This window comes from Acomys russatus, chromosome 15 (genome assembly GCF_903995435.1).
Source record: "Acomys russatus chromosome 15, mAcoRus1.1, whole genome shotgun sequence".
Taxonomy (NCBI): domain Eukaryota; kingdom Metazoa; phylum Chordata; class Mammalia; order Rodentia; family Muridae; genus Acomys; species Acomys russatus.
In genome coordinates, this window is record NC_067151.1 from 30,001,808 (window position 1) to 30,022,462 (window position 20,655).

Sequence of the window (20,655 nt, forward strand, 5' to 3'; positions counted from 1 at the left end):
AAATGGGAATAAAGAAACACTAAATCCTTCTATGTAGATGAGGCTAACCTCAATCTCCAGAAATCCACCTGCCTTTGCCTTCTACATGTTGGAATTAAAGACGCGTGTGTGCCACCACACCAGACTGGATAATTAGAGGATATTCTTTTAAATACAGAACTAAAAATACAGTTTGTACAAGGAGCAATTAACAAGTAAAACATGTTCAGAAAGGATCAGAGGTGGAAAGATGGGCTAATGTAGTTATGTTGTATTCTGACTTTTAAAAAAAAATGTAAAACTTTAAAAATAAAACCTCCCAAACTAATTTAAAACCCCCCAAACTAATTGAAACACATGACTTAATTTCAAATTTAGAAATATTTTCAAATTAACTTTTCCTAGATGGGAAAATTACGCTTTTAAAATTGCATCTTCCCTGTAGCATCTATAATTGCTACACTCTAAGTGACCCTGACAGACATATACCTCAGTAACGGGGCCTCCTCTTGTACCTCGGAGAAGACTCATTTCATCAGAAGTCAGCTGGAACTTGGATAAAAAGGCATCCGCCACTTGTGCTCTAATTTCTAGTCGTTGGCTGTAACAACAAGAAAAATGAAGTAGGTTACCCTTTTGCACACTACGAAGCTAACAACCTCCCTGACAGACTGTCTTAGAGAACAAGACAAAGCTGGGTACGATTTCCAACAAGAGAGCCTTCTCTCCACCTCAGGTGTTACAGGTCATCGGTAAGCATGTGATGACGTCATTCTAAGCTCATCAGGCAGGCACAATTAGACACAGTTAGCTCCTATCGCTCTGCCCTGCATATCTGCACACAGGAAACGGGATTGTTCGATATGGAAAGGAAGAAATATACACACATGTGGCGCCTGTGCCAACTTACAGTCTCTTACAAAGGGCATTTTCTAAGACAGAAATATGCCGTTCATTTCAAGCATTTTCTCTCACTCATTAATATATCCTGACTTCAAAGTTTTCACATAAAACACATAGCAAATGAAAAGCAGTTCTGGTTGTTTGTATTTTAGAATGGGAGATCAAGACTTGTAAGTGCAAAGCCCTGTCTCTACGCTGGCCTTCCCCACTTGCGGTGGCTGTGCTTGGTTGTCAACTTGACAGCATCTGGAATTAACTAAAACCTAAACAGTTGACACAACCTGTGAGGGACTTTCTTCTTAATTAAATCATCTGAACTGGAAAGATTCCCTTCTAATCTGGATTTCTGAGGTGGGAAGATAACCATTTAGTCTGGACCACTCCTTCTGGAGGCAGCCTATATAAAGGGCATGGAAGGAGAAAGCTCTCTCTTTTTGCCTGATTGCTCCAGCCTTCACTAGCAAATCCATTCCTTCACCAGCACTGGAGACCACTTACTCAGATCCCAGGGTATACTGAAGGCCAACTGAGCCATTCAGCCTCCTGGACTGAACAACTACTGGATTCTTGGGCTTTGCCTTCACAGACAGCTATTGTTGGATTAGCATTCTAATAAACCCCTTATCTATATAGAGATTCATCCTAAAAGTTGTTACTCTAGAGAACCCTAATATAGCACTCTTTGTACTTGACAGGAAAAACAATATTGTAAACTATACAATCTGGATGTAACACAGGAGGGCGAGCTGGCCATTTAGGAAAAGGCATGCTCTATAGCAGAAGGCACTCTGTGGTGACCGAGGGACTGATAAGGGTTTCCATCTAAAGGCCAGTCACTGCCTGAACTTCCTAAAGCCGCACTCAACACTCCTGGTGTCAGGCTGAACCCTGGATCTGGAGCTGTATACATAATGGGTACACAGCTGGGCACGGTGGCACATGCCTGTGATTATAACACTTGGGAGGCACAGAGACAGGAAGATTGCATCTCAGATATATCTGAGGCTGGGATATATCTGTGGTAGAGCCCTTGCCCATAAGATTAGCAATATTCTACAGGAAAACATTCTGCTGAGAATTAATAAAAATAACCATTATATTCATGACGGAACAGGTCTGCCTTGTGTTACTTGTATCACAAGTTGAAAGACTTTAAATTCACCAAGCCAATGTCCCTGTGATGAACAACATAAAAATTTAAAAGGGAAACAAAAGCCAGGTATTTACTACAAACAATAATGTAACTCCTAATTAGTTCTACACAGAGGTAAAAGGTGTATGTCCTATTACCCAGAAGTCATCTAATGGATTTTAACTATATTAGGTAATGTCCAAACCTCATTATACAGGTTTAAAAGTAATTACAAAGTATCATAAAATTCCTTGAAACAATAGAAATTAACCACATTACTAACAACCTTTTTTGGAGCTGTCTTACCTTCATCATCAATTATCAGGCACAAAGCAGAATGTCTCTCCCTGTGGTTCATTAACAGAAGTGGTGCCTCTGCCATCTTGAGTGACCATACACTCTACCATTACAATTGATTCCAAATACCAGATAGCCTCTATTCCAAAACAAAACCGTCTCTCAAACCAGGAAGCAGGCATAACGTTCCCAATGACTATTTTCATGTTAAAGTTGCTATAGGTATAGCTTAGAAGCCTGTGTCCTCTGTGAGCCTTGAATCACAGTCTACATTATTTCCATTTTAACTTAGCATTATTTACAACTTTCCACTTAATCTGCATTAATGAGGAGGCGACTGTATAAAGAAACACTTACCTTTCTGCCTGAAGCTTAGTGGTCTTTACTATTAAATCTTGAGTCTGTTCTTTTGCTGCCTAAAAGTATAAATACACTGAGCATCAGTACATTCCATCTTCATTATATTTCATAAAATGATATCATCATTCCTAGGAGTTCAGACAAATGGCAAAGACCTCCAAAGGCCCAAGTAACTGGCACATAAGTTTCAGGGCTCATGAACCATCTTTCTAACAGGTGGCTCCCTCCACACGGTGCACTGGGAGAACAAAGTGAGGGCAAGAACGCAAGGTGAGGGCAAGAATGCAACTTGAGCTATGGCTTGGTGAGTCAGACCATGAGTCCACTCAACGGGGCTATAAATTATGTCACTGCTATACAGCGGTGCAACATTCAACAGCCCAGGTGATGGGAATCACGGCTCGGAGCCAAACAGGCGCTGGAGACAGGCCTGGTTGCTCCTGCCCGAGTTTCATGCCAAGCAATGCTCTCCTGCCCCCTTTTATGCCAGGGCCAAAAAATGAGAACATTGTGAGCAACAACACTGTCTAAAGATTGGCCAGCCACCTATGCAGCAGACTCCAACAAGGCAGAAGTGAGCCCAACAAGAATCTCAAGACCCCAGCAACAGAATATGACAAAAATAAGGCAACAGCGGCTGGTAAGATGACTCAGTAGAGTAAGGCCAAGCCCGGTGACCCAGGTTTCACCTCCAGAACCCACATGGTAAATGGAGAGAAACAACTCAGAATTGTTCTCCAATCTATATACGCCCACACAAAACAATACATAAATGAATAATAAAACAAAAATCAAGGCTACAGCAAGGAATAGAAACAAATGACCAAGGATGGAATGGGCCATGCCATGCAGACACTGAGCCAGAATTATCAACAAAGGAAGCCACCAGTAAGTGTACATTGTACAGTTTACCTTAACAGACATAGCACATGGAGAAGAAAATCAGTCAGAGAGAGAGGAACCAGATCAAAGACCTCAAGAGAATGGGTCTTCTTTCACGCTGGAACATTATACCGAGGAGCCCAGCCTCTGTGGTCCCGTCTCTAGAACTGCAAGCAACCAAAGCCCCACCTCCTTCCTGAAAATTCTATTCTCAGTGGAAAATTCTGCCGTTGCTTCCCAAGCATCCTGTTGTGCAGAATGACTGCACCTGAATCTCTAGAAATACTGTTAAGAAAGACTTGAACAGAGATGGTTCGGCATATCGCCAGCTCTTAGGAGCCAAGTGAGGGTGGCAGCTCTACATAGGCTTCTGAAACTGAGTCTCCAAAGGCCTACCCTGGTTGACGTTTTGCATTAAATTCTAACTTCTACCCTTTTGCATTATAATAGTAAGAAATTAAATCTTGTAAAGACCCAGTTTAATCCTCAGCTAAACAGAACCCAAGGAAAATTAGTATTTTTATTATGTGATAAGTTCTAGTGTAGAGAAAGTCACAGATGCAAAGCATTTGCTGTTTTCCTCTAAGTACTGGCTACATGTTCTTGAAGAACCACAAAGACTCACCTACATTCTACAAATACTTCCGCATGCTCAGATGGAAGATGAAGGCTCTTGGAGTTGGCCAATGTTAAGAAGACAACACGAAACGAAACACAAGGGCATTCATGTGTTTTGGTTCTTTTAAAAACATGACATTTGACACAGCACTGTGTCAAATGTCTATATATTTTTGCAAGCTCACTTTTCCCAGGAGCTACATTAAAGCCCAGGCACTGTGAGGTACCTGTAAGCGACTCGTCATGTCCTGACAACAGCTGCTCATTGCTTGGACATCTTCATTGATGCTTTCAAGTTCCTGAAAGGGAAAAAAATAACATCAATTACTGTATGTAGAATAAAGAAATTTTTTCATTTTTAGGCCAAATCCCAGTTTTTGTTGTTGTTTTGTCAAAGCATAACAAAATATCTCTATAAAATTCATTATTATGTACAATTAATATATGTCAAAGAGAAGAGAATCCATATTTTAAGATGAAAATGATTCAAAAGAATAAGACCTACTGTTACAAAGTTGTAAAGAAACTGACCCTTTCTTTTTAGGGCATATGAAAACAAAAACATCTTAACAGATAAGCATCTGTTTATACATTTGAAGAACATAAGAGTAGGGGCTGGAGAAATGGCTCAGCAGTTAATGGCACTCACTGCTCTTCCAGGGGACCCAGGTTCAAATCTCAGCACCCACATGACAGCTCACACTGTCTGTAACTCCAAGATCTGGCACTGTTCATGCAGACATATATGCAGGCAAAACACCAAGGCACATAAAATAAAGGTGAATTTTAAAAAAAACTTTAAAAAAGAACATAAGAATAACTACCCAAGTAATAAATATATTAGCCAGACCTACCTATTCCAAATTCATATTTACTTCCACATTACATTTACATATAAATTCTATATTTATAGTTTTATCTGTTAATTTCTAAAAAAGAAAAAATGCAGAACAAAATAGTAAATGTCCAACAGTGTACAGAGGACAGTCAAGAGTTCTCCAAACAAACAGAACCGACGGAAAGGATGTACAGATCAGCAACCGTGATGACCAGTGCTTTCCAAAGATACCTACATAGGGTTAAAGGTCATAAATTAAAACACACGGTGCCTCTTCATTTCTTTAAAAAATACTTTATGTTCAGAATATGGGAAAGCACTTCAATACAACATGATGATGTGACTTCTGAGCGATGGTAGGCAGGAACTCTACAACTGAGCTACCTACCTGTTTATAAAGTTTTCACTTTCATTGTATGAGTGCCCTACCTGCATGTATGCCTGCATGCCAGCAGAGGGCATCAGATCCCTCATGAGCCTCCACTGCTTTCTTACCAGCTCCTCACTTTAATTTGTACCCAATTCTATTCGTGGTAATTACATACTGTAGACTTTCAATACTATGACTTCTCATGTACTCGCTACCCCACTTCAGCAATGACCAACTCGGGCCATCCTCGGTTCCTCTCTCTGCCCTGTGTCCCTATCCACGGTTCCTCTCTCCCTACAAACTGCATTATTTTCAGGCAATTCCAAATGTAAAATTTTATCCATGATCTTACCTTTATGTCTGAAAAGGTTAAAAGGCTGACTGCCGCTCAGATTTAACAACAATCCTTTTTCATGTCTTTCTTTGGACACAGGGTTTCATTATATACTTAGCCTGGCCTTAGGTTTGAAAGCCCTACGTCAGCCTCCAGAGCGCTAGGATTACAAAAGTGGGAAGTACTCAGCAGCAAGAACCTTCTAATGCCCAGCTTCAATTTCCCCAACACCTTCAATTTTCTTAAACAACAACAACAACAACAACAACAAAAATACCAATGTGCAAAACGAATAAAAAGATTCACAAATAGTTATCGGATGACAATTACTTCTTGCTTAATGCATAAACTATCACTCCAGCCTGGGCAGTGAAGGAGCCGGTTCAGTTATTTACACAGTGGCAGACTGCTCTGACTGCATCTTGCCAGTGGCCCCACTCTCCTCTGTCCCCAGTCCTGCCTGCACCCACCAATGCACACCGTCAGTCAGATCCAGAGCATGCCCATGCCCAGTTCCGGTTGTGGCAAGTATTCCTCCCAACTGATGCCATGCACCTCCAGCAGGGGTTATGTATCACTGTATCACTGCCAGGGCAGTGACTCTGAACGCCAGGCATCCTGCCCCTCTGCCACACGGGCATGTCTGCAGACATTCTTGGTTGGGACACCGGAGACGTGACAGCCACACCAGCAACAACGGGGTACAGTACAGGGATGCTGATAAAAAAAAAAAAAAAAATCCTACAGTTTGGAGAAGATTCCCTGACAATATATTTGGCCCAAAAGGTTATATGCTAGACCTCTGCCTTTCACTTAGAAAACTCAAATATAGTGAGCTGGTGTGTGCATACCCACCAAAAGTAACCAATGTGAGTTCTGTTTGATTTCAGGTGTGTGTACATCTGTGTGGAGGGCAGAGGTCAACCTCTGGGAGCTGCTTCTCTCCTGCCATTTTGTGGGATCTGCTCCGCAGGCCTGTCTCATCCCAGCAGCTCCTGTGTGACTTGTACTGTCACTGTGACTCACACGTGAGATGGAGTCAGTGCACAGTTGTTCTTCCTGAGGCTCAAACCACCCTGGCTTGATGAGGGCACTTCTTCCTTCCCACAGCTTTCTGAGACAGCTTCTGCTTCTGGTAATGACGAAATCCTTCCCTTCAGCAGGCAAACGTGCTTAAAGACTGCAGTCTGAACGTGTTCCCCACGATTCTTTCTTTCTTAAATGTGTGTGTGTTTACATGCTAGCATGCGTATGTGTGCATGGTGAACTCACGAGGCCAGAACAGGGTGTCAGGTCCCCTGAAGCTGGTGGAGTTCAGTTGTGATCGACTTGGTATGAGTGCTAGGAACTGAACCCGAGTTCTCAGGAAACACTCTTAACTATCTTAAAAAAAAAAAAAAAAAAAAAAAAAAGAATTCTCAGGTGTGGTGGCTCACAGCTTTAACCCCAACAGAGGCAGAGGCAGATGGATCTCTTGAGTTTGAAAACAGCCTGGTCTACAAAGCCAGGGCTACACAGAGAAATCCACAACATAATAAATAACATTTATCTTTATCTGATGGTTGACTAAAACAGAGTCAAGTATGTTGAATTGTCATTCACGTTGAAATAATCATCTTGATCTGGACATTATGGACTTTAGGAGATAACAAAAGTAACTCAATACGAATCAATTCCAGTGCAGAAGTGATCATCTAAGGCAGTGCATCAGTGAGGAAATGTTTCCTTTGGAAATCCATTCAGAGAAATCCTATTTTTTTATTAAGAAATTAAATTCTCAAGATAATTTCTCAAAAAAACTTTTTAATAGACGTAAAGAATTCAGATATGACAATAATACAAATAAAATCAGAGGTAAGCTGGTTCCTATTTGACCACTGTATATTACCAGATAACAGTGCAATTTAATTTTAAACATACTTGTCAAAACACCAAACATATAGCTTTCCATATACATTGACTGAAGTTCCATACCTCTTTCACTTCTTTGAAAATGCTTACAAATTCTTCATTGATGGCTAAGCTTCTACGCTCAATATCACCACGCAAATTTCTTCGAGTCCGCAAACTGTTTTCGACAAAGAAAGCTGAAAGGGCCTTGAGGGCTTCCAACATCTCCTACACAAGTGGCAACAGAGGGAAATCACTGGGCTGACTTTTAGTGGTTTCATGATAGCCCGCCAAAATCCAATGAAATTATTTTCAATTGGCTTCTTTGCATTAAATAACTCAAAAAGTAATGTCTGACTTTCAAATTACTAAGTGGTACACTTACTTCCAGGACACAGTAACAGTATACTTACATGTAACACACACTCATATATGTACAAGGTAATACATAGCAGAACTGCTTTGAATATGAATATGTATATATAAATTTTTTAAAGAGGAAACTCTTTGTTTTTCATTTTTCAATTGTAATTTTATTTGTTTGACACCCTGACCACAGTTTCCCCTCCTCTCCTCTTGGATTCAGAAATTTGTTGTTGATCATTCCCGAAGAAAACCACACAAACCAGCGACCATGACTTTTTTGTTTGTTTCTTTTCGCTTTGCTTTGTGAGGCGGAGGTTAGCTTTGAGAAATGGTTTGTGGTTTCTTTTAGAGGCAAACCCCGAGCTTGTTAACCCAAACTGTCAACGCGCGTTTTGAAGCATGTCGCTATCCTATCTAGTCCTGAACCTTGTTTCTAACTCAACATTGTAATGTTTTTTTTTTTAAAAAAACAAAACAAAAACAAAAACAAAAACCACGTAGGATTCAAATGGTTGTGATCGCTTATTCTCACTTACCTACATATGGGCCTACGGCTTTACAGCTCTCACTTTTCTGTCTTTTGTGCCACGTTGGCATAGCCAATGTAACTGGCTACTCAATGCTTCCAAGGAGCCAGCCAGCTCTGACATGACCTGCGAAGTCCTGTTCTGGAAGGGTCGGGGAGGGCGTGTGGGCAGGTGCTCTAGTAAAGACTCCAGCAGGAGCGCACAGTCCACGGACAGCTAACAGCTAATCAGGCAGGAGTTTCCCTGCGCCTGCGACAGCGGCTACGGAGAGTCAGGAAGGTACTTCCCGGATCCCCCGGGGACCGCCCCCCGTCCCCGCCCCCTCCGCTTACCTTGTCATTGTCCAGCCGTGTCTCCAGGATCTTGTGCAGCTTGCGCGACAGCGGGTTGTTGGGCTGCGCGGGGGTCGCGATGGCCCCATCGCTGAGGCCATTGGCCGCCCCTGACACGGGGACCGCAACCACCTCCGCGTTGGCCTCCGCCATCGCGGACAGACCCGGCAGAAGGGGAGCACTGCGCATGTGTATCCGCCTGCGCATACGCGATCCGGCCGCGCATGCGTGGCGTAACTGGCGGCCTCTACTAGCAGGGTTTGTTTTAAAGTCCTGGCAGAGGGAAGGCACGCGCTGAAGAGAAAAGATTGGAGGTATTTAAAGGGACTTCAGGAATCAGAATGTAAGAAATGCCAAGCTAATGAGGTAGTTATATGTAAAATACACCGAAACCAGTAGCTGGCCTACGTGGTCAACAACGGGTTCTAATTAAATTCTCTTTATCCTAATTCACCTTTCTGAAAAGCGCCTATCGATGCTACAGTATTTGGCCGGGCCTCTGGTGTGCACTGGAAAATATACTTTGTGTACGCTCTTGGGCAAGACAATATACAGAAGGCAACAAAAAGAGAGGAAAGAAATGCGCTACTCAAGGTTTGCAAGGTCCTGGCCTTTAATCTGAGTTATGAAGGAGATTCAGAGCCGCGAGAAATTCCCAAAAAGGAGAAAGCCTACATAGAAAGGCCCAGAAGCAAGGAACTTTGCTTTCTCACAAACTAACCAAAGACAGTGTTGCTGGAAAGCAGTAGGCAAGAAAGTATTTCTCATGTATGTATGTATGTGTGCTGTCTGCATGCAGGACCTGTGAAGGCCAGAAAGGTCTTCATGTCCCCGGGAACTGGAGTGAGGATGGTTTCAAGCCCCCACAGATCCTATGGAAGAGCAGCCAGTTCTCTTAGCCTTGGAGCCATCTCTCCGTTCTCCACTATCCCTTTTTGATTTAAAAAAACCATGATGGCAGTTAGTAATAATGACTCTATTGGGATGGTGTGAACGGACCTTCTCAATTAGACCTACATGTTTAGATTCACATTATTGCCCTGGTCTTATTTCTAGGCATTGCTCCACGGCAGCAACACTCTCAGCATAATATCTTGCTGGGAACAAACACATTGTGCATTTCAAACCTCTATATATTAATTCCTACAACCTACTTTAGTCTCTTTCAGCTGCTACAGCAAAATACTATAGATTTGGTAGCTTATAAACAATAGAAATTTATTTCTCATTGTTCTGGAGGATGAGAGGTCCGGGATCAAGGCAACAGCAGCTCTGGGGTCTGCCGGGGGCGTCCCTTTCGGTGTTCATGGACAGACATGCTTGTGCTGCTGACTTCATCTGATAGAAAGGAGGGATGGGCTAGCTCTCTGAGAGCTTTTATAAGATCACAAATAATTTCACCCTCATGAACTAATCAGATCTCAAGGTTCAGCCTCCAAATGACAGAGGCCAGGAACTTAGTGTCTAAATTTTAGTGAAACACAAGCATTCTGACCACAGCCCCACTCTTCTAAAGATGTCAGACCTTGGGAACCTTATCAACAGTTATGTCTTTTATATTTCTCTCAAATAAAAACTCTTCCCACTACTTCTTTAAAAACTGATTAATCCTCCATGCCAAATTCATAGTACTAAAAATGTAACTCCTAGTGTAAGTTCCTCATTGTTACGGGGTCCACTCAGATCCAATAAAACTCAAACACCAGGTCAGTGCAGATGACAACAATATTGTCATCAAGCCACTATTGATCTATCAGGCCCACAGAACAGACTCTCAAGCTGAACTTCCAGCCCCACCATAACCCCCCACCACCCCTACAGCTAGAAGGTTGCAGAGTTTTAAGCTTGAAAAGAATAAAAATCTCTGCCAAGTTAGTTACATTTCTTTTGCAACAATCATGATTTAGAGATAAAGTCTTTCCTTGTGTCATCTATGCCAACTCATACAGAATGTAGGGTTTACAGTCCAACCAATTAAGTCCATTTGTTATTTTCTGATCAGAAACACTTACGTTTTGAAGAGCAAAAGATGAATAACAGAACCTGGTCAGCTATTGAGGAGTTCCCAGTTCCCCATAAGGCCTGGGAACCAGAACTTAGTTTCACCCTATGATTAAAATGGAGTCTGAAAACAAAATGGCAGTACTTAGAACAAGTTTCTTTTACTTCTTTCAAACACCCATGGTTTATAAAAGACATTTTATGTTCTTGTTTAATATTTGCATGAGGGGGACCCTTAGTCCAATCCGGTTTTGTAGTCCATTCAAGCCAAGCTTTTTCTGTGCTCTGACTCTTGTTTCAAGCTAGCCTCACTAGCATATGCTGTGGTCTATCAGTAAAGTAACTATCAATTACCAATCCTCTAGTAGTTATTCAAGAAAGAAAGAGAATAAAACAGGGCAAATGGTACAATTCTCATACCTACAGATGTTATAAAGCTGTTGCTAGAATGTAAGATTTCTGTCTGTTTCCAATATTAGTTCTGATCAAGATTTGATATTCAGTGAGGTGACTTACACTGTCACAGAAAAGAACCAGAGCCTCTTCATGCTTCTGTATGAGGTCTTCATGTTTTTTTTTTTTATTCCCCCCACCCCCGGCCCCAGGGCTCCGCAATTTAGGAGATGATCTGGTGGTTCTCTAGGTCCCATCCGTCCTCCCACACTCCACAGCTAGCTCTGGTTTCCCCCTTAGGGTCTGTCATACAGCTGCCTGGGTCTCTTGTGCTTTGTTCCCCCAGCATCATGCGTTCTCAGCACTTAGCTCAATGAGTGCCTGCGGATCATCTATCTTAAGGTCCTAAGTTCATTCGTTCTTTCTTTCTGTCTGTCTTTTTTTCTTTCTGTCTTTCCTTCTTTCTGAGACAGGGTTTCTCTGTGTAGCCTTGGCTGTCCTGGATTATGTTGTAGACCAAGATGACCTCCACCTCATAGAGATCACCTGCCTCTGAATCCCCAAGTGCTGGGATTACAGGTAGGTGCCACTGAGCCGGATGGCCCTAATATCTTCTAATGCAAGACCACGTGTCTGTCAATTGAAAACACCAAGATGTTACAATATTGGTGTTAAGATGATGATAGATTTTTTTCAGACAAGGGCAATATGATGGGAGGTCCCATTCTACACACACACACACACACACACACACACTCACATGCACACACACACACAGATTTGTTTCCAATGTATATATTCTGATTAAGGGTGGTAATGAACAAAAAGTGAACACTAGCTAAGAACAGCATGGGACCTAAACTAATCAGGAGCCATCTCCTGGATGTTGCTGTAGCAGGTTGTTCATAACTTCTACAGTATAGGCCAGTTCCTTTTTCAAAGTGAAATCTATACTAAGACTAATGAATTCTGCAGGTTTACTATTTCATTCCTTGTAAAGAATATTTTATGTAATTAGCATGGTGTATGCAAAATTATGGTAATGTAGAAAGTCTTGTGTAATTGGAGAGTAACAGAAAATCAAGTACCTTCAAGTATGACTTCAGCTGAAAACAACAAAATATTTCTTCCTAAAGGAAGAATATGAAGTATTTTATGCAGCCAGTCCTCCTGGGTTATGTGGATATTCAGAGGCTCTGCTTCGGCTGCTTAGGTAAACTGGCTGTCAGTCGTGGGTGACAGGTGTTATTGAATCCATAGACTTAACACTATTTTGCTTTGTTCATGGGCCTAAATGGGTAACCAGGAAAAAAGGTGACTGACACATAGAGTTGGTGACATGTTAATCTGATTACCAAAAACAAGCATTGTACTAGGGCATTTCATAGGACTCAAAACTGGTGTGTGTGTGTATGTGTGTGTGTGTGTGTGTGTGTGTGTGTGTGTGTGTGTGTTTTCTGATCCCCAGTTTGATTTATTGGCAAGATAAAAAGGAAGGTCATAGAACTGCAGGAATGATGAAAACATAGCTGGAAATTAACCAGCAGTGTGGGGTCTTGGCAGAGGAGCCACTGGACAGACTTTAGGACTACTGGCTATATTCCTGCTTTTACACAAAGCTCAAAAGTCTGGACACAAGCTCACTTTGACTGCTTGCCCATCTGTCGATCAAGATGTCATGATTTACAGACTGAACCTGACAGCATACAACCCAAGAGAATCATTTCTAGTCAATGTAATAACTATAAATTTGTGGATTCTAAGACAGGTAAGAAGGCAATCCATATAATAAAGGTGCAAAATCCAACTAGGTAGTAAAGACATTAGTCACAGTGCTAATACAGGCAAGTAGAAGGGTAAGAACTAATTAACTTTAGCTGTCAGTGGAGATTGATTCCAACTGGGAGAGAGGCAAGTTAGCAATAAGATGTCAGAGACCCAAATTAGGCAATTGGATTTATGAAAGTGGTTAGAGGGAGAGTTCTGTTGGAAGTTGTAGTAAAAATAAAAGAGCCAGCTGCAGCCATTTGGAAGAAAAGGTAAGAACTTGAAAAGAATCTTTCTATATTAATGGGCTTAATGTAGAACATGCAACCTAAGTCAAACTCTCTGGAGAAAATTGGCTCTTGGTTTTTGTCCAGAATCTCTGAGAAGTACATCAAGATTTTCACTAACTCTACATCTAACAGAAGGCTAATATCCAAAATATATAAGAAAATAAACACCACCAAAACAAATAATCCAATTTTTAAAATGGGGTACAGAGTTAAATCGAGAATTCTCAACAGAGAATGTTGAATGGCCGAAAAGCACCTAAAGAAATGTTCAGTGCCCTTAGTCATTGGGGAAATAAAAATCAAAACGAGTCTGAGACTCCATCATATACCTACCAGAATGGCTAAAAACAAAAAACAAAACAAAACAAAACAAAACAAAAAACAACTCGAGTAACAGCATGTGCTGGTGAGGATGTGATGAAAGGGGGACACTCCTCCATTGCTTGTGACAGTACAAACTTGCACAACCACTTTGCAAATCAACCTCGAGATTTCTCAGAAGACCGGTATTGGGTTTGAGGTGGAAGCCAAGAAACCTCACTCCAGAGGCAGAAGTTTAAAATGAAAGCTTTATTTTCTGAGCTCAGTGAAGCAGCCAGCTCAGGATCTGAACCATGTTCCTGAGGGGAAGTTGTATTACGTATTTAAAGGCAAAAGCTGCAATTAGCTCATACAGGGAGGCAGTTGGTGGAAAAGGGTAGTCAGCTCTAACTCAAGTTATTTTGGTAACAAGAAGTTCTAGATGACCTTGAAAATGTGCCTGATAGTTGGGAGCAGCTGGGATTGTGTCTGGGGAATTTGTGGGAACAGCTAGGTCATAGAGTTTCTCATTAAACATAATCCTAGTTTATGGTCATACAAGATTAAGGGCCCATTTGCCCCTTATGTCAGGGAGCCCTTTTTGACATAGCATTTTAGCCTGTTATGTGGGACAATGGACGACATTGTTCTCTTCTGTATCTTCTTCCTGCTGACATTAGGACGTTGTTGTCAGGGACCCAGGAAGGCTGAATACAGCCAAAGGGCAGGCAATGGGGGTATTTATCAGAAGCATCTCATTAGTGATCTAGTTGAAAGACAGGGAGCAATCACATTAGCTGGACTGGTTAACATCAGCTTAAAGGAAGTCCAGAGCTCAGCAGCCTGCAGTCGCAGGTGATCCCTGGATGGAGTCTGACAGCCAAGTGTAAAATCTGCTGAGACAAATACAGACTAGGGACAGAATTAAAATTCTTAGTCATTGGAGAAGGTGGAGAATCCCAAGACAGGCAAAATTCCCATTTCCAGGAACAGGTAGGTATACTTATCTGGAGTTCATTTGAACTGTGGCAGGTGGATCTTATGCGTTTTTTGATTTCCTGAAGCTTAAATAAATTTTAGTTTACAAAGGAAGTATATTAATATTGCCATTGTACTGAGGTCTATATTTTAGAGGAAGCAGTTAACAGGAGTCTGTAACACAACAGGAGTAGACTCGTGCCTTTGACACCAAGTAATGAGAAACACAAGTCCATATACAGAAGACATCCAAAGGGAAATTAAGACCTTGTGCTGAGACAGAATAATAGGTAGTCACCGTCCACCTGCTTATCACACTCTATTCGTCAATGTTAAAATTTTATATGTTTTAATATTTTAGACCCTCCAGTTTTCCTCACTTATATTTACCAACTTTTAAACATTTTCTCAGACCGTTAAATACCTTTTTGGACCTTCAAATAATTTCTTAGAAGCTTTTCTTCATAACTTGCATTTACCAACCCCCAAACACCTTTTTAGATCCTCAGACATTTTCTTAGAGCTTTATAATTAAACTTCTATATCTTAAGACCTTACATAAACTTTATGGTTTTTTTTCTATCCAGTTATTCACCAGGAGATACAGGCACTTGATTACTGGGAACATTCAATCTTTTTATCTTTTAACATGAAGCCTGTGAGTAAGGCAAGCCTGTCTGCCTTTTAATAAAAGACCTAGTAGTTTTAGCTAGCTAGTGAATTGATTAATGAATTAACAGTGGGTCTAATTGTCTTCCTGCTGTCAGGCAACCATTAGCTTAGTAATCAATGTGATCAGAGACCTCAGAAGCATAACCTAGAAGAATTTACGTATCAATTAAAATGATAGAGATGACTAATCAGTCCACCACCTAGACAGTTGTCTCCTGGGGTTTTTATGGCACCATGGGCAGAGACAGTGTGGCCTCGGGCACAGAAGATGAGAGGCCGTTTCTGTGGAAAAAAACATGAAAGAGACTGACCTCATCTCATGTTTAGCAACATGAGACAAGAAATCTCTAGGCTTATTTTCTGGAGCTCAGGGAGGCATCAAGTTCTGGATCTGGGGGCCTCCTCTTTGAGGAGAAAGTTGTATTACATATTTAAATATGAAAACTGCAATTATCTCTGAAAGGGAGATGGGCAGCAGATTGTGGAACAGGGTGGGCAACTCTGGCTCAAGTTATTTTGGTAACAAGAAGGTCTAGCCGACTTTGAAAGTGCGTCTGGCAGTTGGGAGCAGCTGGGCTTGTGATTGGGGACTTTCTGCTGATTTTAATAAAGCGACAGGGTATGCTGATCATAAGCCTAATTTATGCTCAATCTGGCCTTGTATAGAGATTCTTTTACATAAGCAATGAGCTGAGATGATGGGGCTGGTGGGACTGAAATTAAACTACCTATAGTTATGCTACCCAAAAGGAGCAGGTCACATGACAAATACAAAGAGTTCAGAAACAGCTTACCGCAGACCTAGCTACCCATATAACAGGTGAATAAGACACCCGGGTATTGCCTATGTGAGGTGACCGCTGACTGATTGGATTATGTAGGAACACGTATTAACAAACTCTAAATTTTCCTTCATCATGCCATGCCGCATTCTCAGTAATTAGCCTAACTAGTAAACATGGTGTCAGCACCACCTAGAACTTACTGTTGAGCTGTGCATGTGCAGTGAGTAGCTCAACAGCAATTTCCCCTGTTACACTTTGACCCAGAAATCCTCAGAGGCTAGGCATGCTGTGAGAAACATATACGTTCAGCGACATCAGGCAATGATCCCTCCCAGACTACCTGAGCCAGCCACAGCTGGAAGAGTTTTCTATTTTCAAACACTGCAATTCATTCCTAAAAAATATGATGAACAATGGAAAAGGCCAGCGTAGGGTTTGTGCATCTCTTATATATTTATACTATAGAAGGTCATGACTGGTACAGTTTCTTCACTAGTCTACCCCAAGTACTTCAAACCATGCCTGGTACATGGGTCAGCTCTAAAATATTGGAATTATTGAGTAATTACTGAAGTGTAATCATAAAAATAGCTTGGTGCATTTATTGGAAAGTTTAATCTGTGATACCTGTACCAACTACATGTGTCTGGAAACTGTCAAGGATTTGTTGAAAGGAAGTCTGCTGACATCCAGGGTATATGAGAAGTGACCAAGGAATAAAGAGGCGAAATTCGCTGCTATGCAGAGGAAATGCCTACCACCTGACTGAACAACAGCAACCAAAATAGACACAATGTTTGCTTAGACACACTAGATTACATACCACACAGTTATGTACTAACAATGTTGGCTGAGAAGAAAAGATTTCAATTGCTCACACACGGAAGACATATTTAAAAGAAAGACAACTTGGGGAAATCACAGTAGCTTATGCTTGTAATCTCAGCACTTGTATACCAATTACGTTTCTCTTTTTTCTTCTAACTTTGAGGAAACATTTTTAGCATCCAAGACTCATATATCAAATGTGATTTACCACCTTGCAAAATAACAGAGACTTTTGTTTTTGTCACATATTTCTCTGGTAAAATTTCTAGTTCAAAACTCGCCAAAACTATTTGGCAAAGACTTATTATGAGATCTTATTGTTTTGCCACTGTGGAAAGAGAGCTTCAGGTTCCGTGAAAAATCAGTCTGACAACGGTGAGATAACAGAAAAACAACATTCAGAAACAGCTGTCCCAGTGAGATGACATGCCTCACAGGAAATAAGGCAGTTCCCGGAAGTCCAACTCTTCAGCTAATCATGAGGGGATGGTAGGTGAGTAGTGATGTTCTATCATCGTAGCTTGAAAGTTAGAATCATTTAGTGTTGAAAATATTACTGATAACAGAGAGCACTGGGGAGTGTACTAAAGCCGCTGTGAAGGGAAACGTCACTGTAGGTCTTCTCCTATTGTTAGAAACTTCTCTAAATTTCCATGCCCTCTTCCCAGTGGTCCAGCGTTTATGTAAGAAGTAAATTCCAGGAATGGGATTAATTAAGTCGTTAAGGATATATGGGAAATGTCAGTTACCTTGGTAAACTGACACCTGTATTTTCATAATACTATATATAAAAATGTCAATTTAATTTTGCAAATCAGGGTTTCTCTGTGTAGCAGCCCTGGCTGTCCTGAAACTCTGTAGACCAGACTGACCTCAGACTCACAGACATTGTCTAAGATTTGACTCCTAAGTGCTGGGACTAAATGCATGCGCCACCATTTCTGTCCCCCTTGCAAGTCTTAATATAGCATAATATACCCATAGGGAAGAAGTAGAATCTATAATCTCAGATTTGAGCTTATAGTTCACGGGGAAAAGCCAAGGGCTGTCATAGAAATGTTGTCAGGTTAGTAGTGTTATAAAGTGCAGATACTATTGTTAATTACAGTTGCCCATGGCGGTTTGGTCAGAAAGTCACACACACTGATAGATTAATACACTATCAGTGCTTGATTCTAATACCTTTATGCATAGCTTTCAAGGTAAAAACCAGAATTTACTGATTATACTTAAAAGTTTCTGCCACATACAACTAGATATCAAGTGACTCACAATGCAATCTCATTATTAGAAATGTTATAATATTGATTAATTATTTCCTGTTTATTTGTGATGATGCAGAAGGTCTGCATTCTACTTAATGAAAAGTGCTTTTGAGGGTTAAGTGAGTTCAATTATAATTTACAATGTCTTTCCTTATTTCTTAGATGCTGAGGAATCTGACAAAACATCTTTTACAAATCATTGATTGCATATGGCTCCTGTATGAGCCAAGGGGGATGCTTACATAATACCAATACCACCAAACAAGGAGGAACTTGATGAAAATTATAACTTTGCCCTGGCACCCATGGAGGGACTCCTATTTGGAAAGTCCTTCATGAGCATTTGTGAGGATGGCAATCTGCCTGCTGTTATACCGGTGAGTTACTGTTGCGTCTGGAACTGTCCTGTCCATATAACTCCTGTGGAACTTGTGCTCTAAATGAACTATTTCATCATATAGGAGTGTTTAGAGAACCTTGCCATGAGTGTGAGAGCCTTTTAACACAGTCTCTCCCAGAAATAACTCCCAATGAATTTCCAGTGATGTCATTCAAGAAAAATTTTACAAAGTATAGTATACTCATTTTCCCATGGATTTTAGCAAAGACCCAAACCCACCATCTTGTTGGAGGAAATAGGGGTATGTGAAATTTAGTCCCCGCATAGTGCCAACCCTCAACTCTTCCAGCTTCCTTTATGACTGCATATGACTCTGCAGGCTTCCTTAATAGCATTGCCTCTGAGATAGTTCAACCTTATAATTAAAATTGCTAGAGAGCTTTGTTTTATTATCAGGGAATTAGGCGCAAGCATTGGTCTTTGCTATACATTAATCCTCTCATCCTAGCAGAATATATTTCAGAGCTACCTAATATGGCTCAAACAACTTTAAATAAGTTACTAAATTGTCATAGGAAAAGAATATATCTTTCCTTTCCAGCATCCATTTTAGCACTATCCTGTATTTGAACAGAACTATCTTGTCAGATACTTGATAATTGCTGCCCATGACATGAATATTTTACAGCAAAGCTTTCTGGTCCTCATGGCTGTAATCATTCCAACCTTGAAAATCGAGAAAACACACCTGGGCGTGGTCGTGTATGTCTTTAATCTCAGCACTTGGGAGGCAGAGGCAGGTGGATTGCTGTGGGAGGCCAGCCTGGTGTCCAAAGCGAGTCCAAGACAGCCAAGGCTATACAGAGAAACGCTGTCTCGAAAAACCAAAATAATAAATAAATAAATAAGAAAGAAAGAAAGAAATACAAAATAGAAAACACTGGGTAAATCTGTGTAAGGCAGTCAGTTTTACATAGTGAAACCGTGTAGGGAAATGAAAGTGTCCTTTGGTTCTTGACTCTGATGTATGTTTTCACGTTGAGAGTTGAAAATAAGTTGCAGAAAAAGGGAATGCAAGTCTCTGTCATAGGAAGTGTAATGAGACAAAAATTTTCTTGACATCATAGATTTTAAATTTTATAAGAACCCACAGCAGACAAGAATTAATAATAGCATTTGTGTTACTGAAAGAGAAATATCCCAATAGTAACTGAGAGTGGCATGCCTGGGAAGGGTATTCATAGAGGAAAGGGAAAACGTGAGAGAGGACCACTCACCAAAATTATTCGGGGAGCAAAAGTAGGATTCAATGCTGAGAATTATTTGATTCCAACAAAACCGCAATGTTTCAAATTGGGAAGAATGGATTAGGGGAGAAAATATATTCAGAAGGTAAAAAAGAAAAGAAAAAATACAAAACCTTTATCCTTTCCAGTTGTGCCTCTTGACCTGTAATTGCCATTGCTCTGCTGCACAATTAGAGCCACTTTCATTCTTCAACCAAGTGGATCTGTAATGACAGAAGCTTGTCTTTGTCCCATACAGAACATGCTATCTCTCATTCATAGAAAGGGACCAGATGAAGCTAAAATATTCAGAACATTAGCAAACAAATGACACTGGGCCCTAAGGGAAAAGATTGACTCTGGACAAAAAGTAAATTTGCATAACAAATGTGTGGTTGTCATTGGACCCATCTTAAAGATGAAGAGGGTTATAGCCTCCTCCACACTCAGCATCCCTCTAGAGATGCTTCCCTTCCTTAAGATAAACTGATGAGGACAGTTTCCTTTAACTATGGAAACTTACCTGAGGATAAGAGGCATGGTAGTTAACAGTCTGACAAACTAAAGGATTCATCACAAAGACACAGTTGAAACCCTTCTGTTGGAAGTTGACTTCCTCATATGTCAGGTGTGCTTTGGTTTGGCATTGCAAATCACCCAATAGATATCACATCTGACCACACCTGTGAGGTAATAACAAAGCAAATAATAATCATGCTAAAGGTGTGATTTACAAAAACATGTCTTAAGTCACACTTACCAAAATTATCCTTCATAAATAAAAACATTTCAAAATGACTAGTCCACCACTGACATGTAGCAGGCTCCCAGGAAGTTGGATGTTGCCCTCTGTTTTCCTTCTCTACTAAAAGGAATCAAGTACTTTTACATTCAGCAGATGTTGCCATCCTCACTCCATGGC

General features: G+C 40.8%; 1 protein-coding gene across 1 annotated transcript in view; it reads right to left on the reverse strand.

The window, feature by feature from the left end:
* The window catches only part of Cog6 (component of oligomeric golgi complex 6), a 43,290-nt gene extending 34,280 nt beyond the window's left edge, over positions 1 to 9,010 (reverse strand). The window contains exons 1-5 of the mRNA XM_051157124.1: positions 8,829 to 9,010; positions 7,688 to 7,831; positions 4,399 to 4,470; positions 2,669 to 2,727; positions 469 to 580 (exon numbers count right to left, since the gene is read on the reverse strand). Of these exons, the coding sequence (XP_051013081.1) occupies positions 469 to 580; positions 2,669 to 2,727; positions 4,399 to 4,470; positions 7,688 to 7,831; positions 8,829 to 8,981 (540 nt within the window). The 5' untranslated portion in view covers positions 8,982 to 9,010. The remainder of the gene's footprint in view (positions 1 to 468; positions 581 to 2,668; positions 2,728 to 4,398; positions 4,471 to 7,687; positions 7,832 to 8,828) is intronic.
* Positions 9,011 to 20,655: the final 11,645 nt, after the last annotated feature.